At 46.0% G+C, this 10,243-nt stretch overlaps 1 protein-coding gene across 1 annotated transcript in view; it reads right to left on the minus strand.

The window, feature by feature from the left end:
• LOC110511767 (cAMP-dependent protein kinase type I-beta regulatory subunit) overlaps window positions 1-10,243 on the minus strand; it is a 42,165-nt gene that overhangs the window by 30,331 nt on the left and 1,591 nt on the right. Inside the window, exon 2 of the mRNA XM_036974365.1 lies at window positions 3,159-3,280. Coding sequence (XP_036830260.1) covers window positions 3,159-3,280 — 122 coding nt within the window. The remainder of the gene's footprint in view (window positions 1-3,158; window positions 3,281-10,243) is intronic.

Genomic DNA, 10,243 nt, shown 5'->3' on the forward strand with positions numbered 1-10,243 from the left:
GTTTTTGATTTGTTAAAAAAGTTTGAAATATCCAATAAATGTCGTTCCACTTCATGATTGTGTCCCACTTGTTGTTGATTCTTCACAAAAAAATACAGTTTTATATCTTTATGTTTGAAGCCTGAAATGTGGCAAAAGGTCGCAAAGTTCAAGGGGGCCGAATACTTTCGCAAGGCACTGTATCTCCTCTCCAGCCGGTCTCTACTATGCCTTTAGTCAGGGCCTTAGCCTACAACTGGAAGTCTAGACTCTGTAGTATGTGACCTGCCTCTCTTCTCTCTCTCACATCACCTGACCTGTAATGGAATCTAGAAACTATGAGGGGGATGGAACAGGCAATCTAGAAACAGGGAGAGGACAGCACAGTCGATCTAGAAACAGGGAGAGGACAGCACAGTCGATCTAGAAACAGGGAGAGGACAGCACAGTCAATTTAGAAACAGGGAGAGGACAGCACAGTCGATCTAGAAACAGGGAGAGGACAGCACAGTCAATTTAGAAACAGGGAGAGGACAGCACAGTCGATCTAGAAACAGGGAGAGGACAGCACAGTCGATCTAGAAACAGGGAGAGGACAACACAGTCAATTTAGAAACAGGGAGAGGACAGCACAGTCGATCTAGAAACAGGGAGAGGACAACACAGTCAATTTAGAAACAGGGAGAGGACAGCACAGTCGATCTAGAAACGAGGAGAGGACAGCACAGTCGATCTAGAAACAGGGAGAGGACAGCACAGTCGATCTAGAAACGAGGAGAGGACAGCACAGTCGATCTAGAAACGAGGAGAGGACAGCACAGTCAATCTAGAAACAGGGAGAGGATAGCACAGTCGATCTAGAAACGAGGAGAGGATAGCACAGTCGATCTAGAAACGAGGAGAGGACAGCACAGTCGATCTAGAAACGAGGAGAGGACAGCACAGTCAATGCAGCTGCCTTCCAGACTAGAGAGGATGGGAGAGGAATGTAGAAAGTGAGGGAAGGAAGGAGGTAGAGAGGGAGGGTTGTGGCTACAGTGCTGCAGGCTCATTGGTGCAGGTGGAGATGGAGAGAGAGCCAAACGGAGGGATACTTCACTCAGCAGCCTGATAATACCCCTCCAGCCCTCCAGTCTCAGCTGCGCCTTACTGGGGCTTGGCTCACAGAGCTCCATGCTAGCTAGCTACCAATCACTGGGGCTATTGTTAGGGCTGAGAGAGAAAGAGAGAGGGGGAGGGGGAATAGGGGGTAAAAGAGAGAGAGAAGAGGTAGAGCTGGAGAGAGATTTTTGGAGGGGTAGAGAAAGAGAGCGTAAGGAAGAGAGAGGGAGGTAGAGAAAGAGACTAAGAGGTAGAGAGAGAAGGAGAGGGGGAGAGAGAGAGAAGAGAGAGAGAGAGGTAAAGAGTGATGAGAAGGAGAGGGGGAGAGAGGAAAATAATGAGAGCAAGCCAAGTTTAAACAGGAGGTGAGGGTTGTGAAAGGATGAGAAACAGGAGGTGAAAACAACAGACCAAAAAAAGGACAGACGACCCCCCTCACACACACTGGTCCTCTTGGCTTGACCCTGATGGAACCCCTTTGTAAACTATGGAGTTAATAAAAAGTGTGTTAGGCTGACTGACTGGCTGTCAGGTGGGGGGCCCTGCTCTAAGGGGCCCTGCTCCACACAACCACAAACCTAGCAGTGTGACCAGCCCCCTTCTCCCAAACACTCATTCACACTCTTCCTCAGAACACACGCATGCACCACGCACACAAACACACACACCTCACAACGCCACTTCGTCTGTCTCCTGGAGCCAATAAGGATGTAATCAGTTCTGATCTCAGACAAGAGGAAGTATTGATATACAACAAGACACTGGACTTCCATCATAGACATGACACATCACACTCACTGACACATCACACTCACTGACACATCACACTCACTGACACACTGACACATCACACTCACTGACACATCACACTCACTGACACATCACACTCACTGACACACTGACACATCACACTCACTGACACATCACACTCACTGACACATCACACTCACTGACACATCACACTCACTGACACACTGACACATCACACTCACTGACACATCACACTCACTGACACACTGACACCACACACACTGACACACTGACACATCACACTCACTGACACATCACACTCACTGACACACTGACACCACACACACTGACACACTGACACATCACACACACTGACACATTGACACATCACACTCACTGACACACTGACACATCACACACTGACACACTGACACATCACACACACTGACACACTGACACATCACACTCACTGACACATCACACTCACTGACACACTGACACATCACACACACTGACACACTGACACATCACACACACTGACACATTGACACATCACACACACTGACACACTGACACATCACACACACTGACACACTGACACATCACACACACTGACACATTGACACATCACACACACTGACACACTGACACATCACACACACTGACACACTGACACATCACACTCACTGACACACTGACACATTACACACACTGACACATTGACACATCACACACACTGACACACTGACACATTACACACACTGACACATTGACACATCACACACACTGACACACTGACACATCACACTCACTGACACATTGACACATCACACACACTGACACATCACACACACTGACACATCACATTCACTGACACACTGACACATAACACACTGACACATCACACTCACTGACACACTGACACATCACACACATCACACTCACTGACACAGTGACACAAAGTCAGATTCTACAGCCACAAAGTCAGATTCTACAGCCACAAAGTCAGATTCTACAGCCACAAAGTCAGATTCTACAGCCACAAAGTCAGATTCTACAGCCACAAAGTCAGATTCTACAGCCACAAAGTCAGATTCTACAGCCACAAAGTCAAAATTGGCAACAGAAATTAGCTTTTTGTTTGTATTTTAATGTGAAGGTTAGGCATAAGGTTAGCAGTGTGGTTAAGGTTAGGGTTCAAATCAAATTTTAAGAAGATACATTGTAGAAATAGGTGAGGTTTAGCCATATTGATGACTTTGTGGCTGTGGAAGCTAGTGACAACCAGAAAAAGACATGCGTACACACAAACACACACACTGCTGTACCTCTGTGATGATGAAGAAGTCATCTCCGGGGTCTCCCTGTACCACGATCTTCTCCCCGTCCTCAAACTGGACTGGCTCCAGAGAATCAGCTACAGTCAGACGCTCCCACTTGTCCAGAGACTCTGCAGGGGACAAGAGGGTCAACAACAGAGACAAACACTAATTAATATTACACACACACACACACACACACACACACACACACACACACACACACACACACACACACACACACACACACACACACACACACACACACACACACACACACATTCCTATGTTGAGAGACAGGCCCTCAATGCATACTTGAGTTAGTGTGTATTGTAGTCAGTCAATGGGTTGAGGTTTCATCACACAAGGATCTGACTATTAGATGATCTCTTTAATACAGTTTGTGGGAGGAGACTGTGTGTCCAGTATGATTGGTGCTGAGTGTTAGAATGTAGGTGTAGGGAATATCCAATTGGCTTATTGACAGAGGGGAAATGTGCTGACAGTGCTGATTTCTACTGGCCCCTATGCAGCAGTGTTGGGGAATAAGTGTGTGTGTGTGTGTATGTGTGTGTGTGTGTGTGTGTGAGCGTCCCCCGCTGTGCTGGCCACAGTAGATAATGGCTCCTGTTTAAACACTAATATCTAATTGGGGCTGCCCTCCTTCCTACCTCACACTAATCCACTCAGCAAGAGACATTACCTCCCTCCCATCTCCTCCTCCTCTCCCCATCCCTCCTCTCCCTCCCGTTCTCCCTCCTCTCCCCCGTCCCTCTTCTCCCCCTCTCCCCCATCTTCCTCCATCCCTCCTCTCCTCCCCCCTCCCTCCTCTCCATTCCCCCTCCTGCTCTCCCATCTCCCTCCTCTCCATCTCCTCTCCCCTCTCCCTCATCCCCCTCTCCTCCCGCCATCCCTCCTCTCCTCTCCCAATCCTCCTCCTCCTCCATCTCCCTCCTCATCATCTCATCTCCCCCTCCTCCTCCTCCTCCTCCATCTCCTCTCCCCCCTCCCTCATCCTCCCTCATCCTCCCTCCTCTCCCCCATTTTCCAAGTAAAGAGACAGGACTAACAGCTACCATTCATAGTGTATGACCACATCAGGGTGTGTATACTGTGTAGCAGTACAGTAGCATTTCAGTAGAAGGCTACACAGGGCTCTGAAGGAGTGATTCAGCAGAGTGGATGTTTCTAGAAGGTGAGGGTATTTTCAGGTCTTGGCTATAAAAAGGTCTTATACTTGGAAATGCGCTGAATACATTAATGCAAAATTCAGCCATATATAGTATAGTGAACCATCACTGACAACCACATTTACTAAATTTAACTCCAATATTATTATCCAATTCATAGGTTTACCTTTCAAGTTAAGGGTTATGTGAGTTGTGTGGGTGAGCTGCGGCTCCATACCTATCCCAAAATGTAGCCCTCAACTTAACCATTCCGAATGAATGCCTAAACTTAACCTTCGACATCTGACGTTTACAGACAAGCGTCTGGTTCTGCAGTGGGACTGTGAGAGCTTGTTGTGTGTGTGCGTTATTGGCACGGCAAACATATGTTTACATTGCCAAAGCAAGTGATGTAGATAATATACAGAAGTGAAATAAACAATAAAAATTAACAGTAAACATTACACTCACAAAAGTTCAAAAAAATAAAGACATTTCAAATGTCATATAATTCATACAGTGTTGTAACGATGTGCAAATAGTTAAAGTACAACATGGAAAATAAATAAACATAAATATGGGTTGTATTTACAATGGTGTTTGTTCTTCACTGGTTGATATTTTCTTGTGGATCTGTGCAGCTCAGTTTCCACCTCATTTTGTGGCAGTGTGCACATAGCCTGTCTTCTCTTGAGAGCCAGGTTGAGGCCTGTCTCAATAGCCAGGCTATGCTCACTGAGTCTGTACATAGTCAAAGCTTTCCTTAAGTTTGGGTCAGTCACAGTGGTCAGGTATTCTGCCACTGTGTACTCTCTGTTTAGGTCCAAATAGCATTCTAGTTTACTCTGTTCTGTTTTTTAAATTCTTTCCAATTTGTCAAGTAATTATCTTTCTGTTTTCTCATGATTTGGTTGGGTCTAATAGTGTTGCTGTCCTGGGGCTCTGTGGGGTCTGTTTGTGTTTGTGAACAGAGCCCCAGGACCAGCTTGCTTAGGGGACTCTTCTCCAGGTTCATCTCTCTGTAGGTGATGGATTTGTTTGGAAATCGCTTCCATTTAGGTGGTTGTAGAATTTAACCGCTCTTTTCTGGATTTGGATAATTAGTGGGTATCGGCCTAATTCTGCATTACTTGGTGTTTTAAGTTGCACATTGAAGATATTTGGTGTTTGGCCCATTTTGTGAATTATTGGTTGGTGGGCGGACCTCTGACCACGCAACCATGAAGGGCAATGGGTTTGGTATGAATTGGTATGTCAAATGTTATGTTCCTTTTGATGGCATAGAATGCCCTTCTTGCCTTGTCTCTCAGATCGTTCACAGCTTTGTGGAAGTTACCTGTGGTGCTGATGTTTAGGCCGAGGTATGTATCGTTTTTTTTGTGTGCTCTAGGGCAACGGTGTCTCGATGTGTCTCTCTCTCAAGACCACATGTCAAACTCATTCCACAGAGGACCACAGAGGACCGAGAGTCTGCAGGTTTTCACTCCTCCCTTGTACTTGATTGATGAGTTAAGCTTACTAATTACTAAAGAACTGCCCTCCCCTGGTTGTCTAGGGCTTAATTGAAAGGAATAAACTAAAACCAGCAGACACTAGGCTCTCCATGGAATGAGTTAGAAACCCCTGCTCTAGACTGTTGTATCACCATAGTGAGATCCTCTAGAAGATGTTGAAGTAACTAACAGCTACCTCAGTCTCTGTCAGTCTCCTCACAGTATCATCATTTCACACTCTGCAGAGCCTTCACCCCACTTAACTAACCCCCTTCACTGGGGGCACACTGGTCATTGGGTGTGTGTCTGGGTAAAAGAGAGAGAGTGTGTGTGTGTGTGTGTGTGTCTGCCTGTGTGTCTGCCACCAGAGAGCATGTTATTCTCTTCCCCTTTTAACCCTAAACAACATCAAGGGATTGTACCCAGTTTCGTGGCTGTCGCCGAATTCAAAGACAAACAAAAACACTCCTGCCTCCATCCCTTCCTCCCTCCCTCCCTCTCTTCCTCCTCAAAGGAGGGAGGAGAAAAGAGAGGGAAGAAAATAAGTTTGAAGAGAGAGGTGGGTGTTTGAATACGGACCTTGTTGGGGCCGTAAAAGGAGATACGTGGGGGAAAAGAAAATGAGAGTTAGAGGAGGATAGAGCTGAGGAGGAGGAGGAAGAGGAGGAGGAAGAGGAGGATGAAGAGGAGGAGGAGGAGGAGGAAGAGGAGGAGGAGGAGGAAGAGGAGGATGAGGAAGAGGATAGAGCTGAGGAGGAGGAGGAGGAGAGAGGAGGAGGAAGAGGAGGAGGAGGAAGAGGAGGAAGAGGAGGAGGAAGATGAGGAAGAGGAGGAGGAGGAAGAGGAGGAGGAGGAGGAAGAGGAGGAAGAGGAGGAGGAGGAAGAGGATAGAGCTGAGGAGGAGGAGGGGGAGAGAGGAGGAGGAAGAGGAGGAGGAGGAAGAGGAGGAGGAGGAGGAGGAAGAGGAGGAAGAGGAGGAGGATGAAGAGGAGGAGGAAGAGGAGGAAGAGGAGGAGGAGGAGGAGGAGGAAGAGGAGGATGATGAAGAGGAGGAGGAGGAGGAAGAGGAGGAGGATGAGGAAGAGGAGGAAAAGAGGCCCTGTGTGTTTACTCAGCCAGATAATAACCCCACACAGGAGGCATGTCCTCTACACACACACTCACGCACACACGCGCACACACACACACACACACACACACACACACACACACACACACACACACACACACACACACACACACACACACACACACACACACTGCAACAGGGTCAGAAAAGGGAAACTGCCCTGTGCTCCTCTTAACAGGGTTGGGGGAGGGTCAATTCTACATATGTTTTTGAATCAATAATAAGCCCTAACCCTTCCTTCTGATTGCTGTGCCAATGTAAAACACCCACACCGCTCCCAAAAATCGTCTGTCCTCAGTTGCAACACTCACTAGCGAGTTCCAAACTGCCTCTAGAAGCAAAGTCAACACAAGAACTGTTCGTCGGGAGCTTCCTGAAATGGGTTTCCATGGCCGAGCAGCAGCACACAAGCCTAAGATCACCATGTGCAATGCCAAGCGTTGGCTGCAGTGGTGTAAAGCTTGGTCCATTGAAATCTGGAGCAGTGGAAAAGTTTGGTGGAGGAGGAATAATGGTCTGGGGTTGTTTTTCATTGTTCGGGCTACAGACCCCTTAGTTCCAGTGAAGGGAATGACATTCTAGACCATTCTGTGATCCCAACTTTTTAGCAACAGTTTGGGGAAGGCCCTGTACTGTTTCAGCATGACAATGCCCCCATGCACAAAGCGAAGTCCATAAAAGAAATGTTTTTTTGTCGAGATTGGTGTGGAAGAACTTGACTGGCCTGCACAGAGCCCTGACCTCAAACCCATCCAGCACCTTTTGGATGAATTGGAACACCGACTGCGAGCCAGGCCGAATCGCCCAACATCAGAGCCTGACCTCACTAATGCTCTTGTGGCTGAATGGAAGCAAGTCCACGCAGCAATGTTCCAACATCTAGTGGAAAGACTTCCCAGAAGACTGGAGGCTGTTATAGCAGCAAAAGGGGGACCAAGATGAGATGTTTGAGGAGCAGGTGTCCACATAGTTTTGGTCATGTAGTGTATCATGAAAGTAGGTTGAGAGAGAGATAGACCCTCACATCACATACACACTGTAAAGACAGAGAGAGATAGACCCTCACATCACATACACACTGTAAAGACAGAGAGAGATAGACCCTCACATCACATACACACTGTAAAGACAGAGAGAGATAGACCCTCACATCACATACACACTGTAAAGACAGAGAGAGATAGACCCTCACATCACATACACACTGTACAGACAGAGAGATGGACCCTCACATCACATACACACTGTAAAGACAGAGAGAGATAGACCCTCACATCACATACACACTGTAAAGACAGAGAGAGATAGACCCTCACATCACATACACACTGTAAAGACAGAGAGAGATAGACCCTCACATCACATACACACTGTAAAGACAGAGAGAGATAGACCCTCACATCACATACACACTGTAAAGACAGAGAGATGGACCCTCACATCACATACACACTGTAAAGACAGAGAGAGATAGACCCTCACATCACATACACACTGTAAAGACAGAGAGAGATAGACCCTCACATCACATACACACTGTAAAGACAGAGAGAGATAGACCCTCACATCACATACACACTGTAAAGACAGAGAGAGATAGACCCTCACATCACATACACACTGTAAAGACAGAGAGAGATAGACCCTCACATCACATACACACTGTAAAGACAGAGAGAGATAGACCCTCACATCACATACACACTGTAAAGACAGAGAGAGATAGACCCTCACATCACATACACACTGTAAAGACAGAGAGAGATAGACCCTCACATCACATACACACTGTAAAGACAGAGAGAGATAGACCCTCACATCACATACACACTGTAAAGACAGAGAGAGATAGACCCTCACATCACATACACACTGTAAAGACAGAGAGAGATAGACCCTCACATCACATACACACTGTAAAGACAGAGAGAGATAGACCCTCACATCACATACACACTGTAAAGACAGAGAGAGATAGACCCTCACATCACATACACACTGTAAAGACAGAGAGATATACCCTCACATCACATACACACTGTAAAGACAGTGATAGATAGACCCTCACATCACATACACACTGTAAAGACAGAGAGAGATAGACCCTCACATCACATACACACTGTAAAGACAGAGAGAGATAGACCCTCACATCACATACACACTGTAAAGACAGAGAGAGATAGACCCTCACATCACATACACACTGTAAAGACAGAGAGAGATAGACCCTCACATCACATACACACTGTAAAGACAGAGAGAGATAGACCCTCACATCACATACACACTGTAAAGACAGAGAGAGATAGACCCTCACATCACATACACACTGTAAAGACAGAGAGAGATAGACCCTCACATCACATACACACTGTAAAGACAGAGAGAGATAGACCCTCACATCACATACACACTGTAAAGACAGAGAGATAGACCCTCACATCACATACACACTGTAAAGACAGAGAGATAGACCCTCACATCACATACACACTGTAAAGACAGGGAGAGATAGACCCTCACATCACATACACACTGTAAAGACAGAGAGAGATAGACCCTCACATCACATACACACTGTAAAGACAGAGAGAGATAGACCCTCACATCACATACACACTGTAAAGACAGAGAGAGATAGACCCTCACATCACATACACACTGTAAAGACAGAGAGAGATAGACCCTCACATCACATACACACTGTAAAGACAGAGAGAGATAGACCCTCACATCACATACACACTGTAAAGACAGAGAGAGAGAGACCCTCACATCACATACACACTGTAAAGACAGAGAGAGATAGACTAATCAAGTTGGACATTTCAAAGTGGAAATTACAGACTTCAGAATCCGTTTTTAAACCTAAAAAAAAGTTGTACATTTCCTGCACTGCATTATCCTGCAATAAGGTTGTGTGCGTCTGTGTTTAAAAAACACCTGTATGTTTTTGTAAGTGTGTGCCTGTATTTGTTTGGTCCTAATGTTTTGTACACTCAGTGTATATATTTATATTCCAGACTCTGACATTGCTCATGTTGATATGTATTATGTTTTGATGATGTGTGTTTTGTTGTTTCATTGCTAGGTATTGCTGCACTGTTGGAGCTGTTGGAGCTAGAAACACAAGCATTTCTCTGCACCTGCGACAACATCTGCAAATCTGTGTAACCAACCAATACACGTTGATTTGATTTAACATAAAAACACACAGGTACATACACACATAAAAACACACAGGTACACACACATAAAAACACACAGGTACACACACATAAAAACACACAGGTACACACA

This window comes from Oncorhynchus mykiss, unplaced genomic scaffold (genome assembly GCF_013265735.2).
Source record: "Oncorhynchus mykiss isolate Arlee unplaced genomic scaffold, USDA_OmykA_1.1 un_scaffold_496, whole genome shotgun sequence".
Taxonomy (NCBI): Eukaryota; Metazoa; Chordata; class Actinopteri; order Salmoniformes; family Salmonidae; genus Oncorhynchus; species Oncorhynchus mykiss.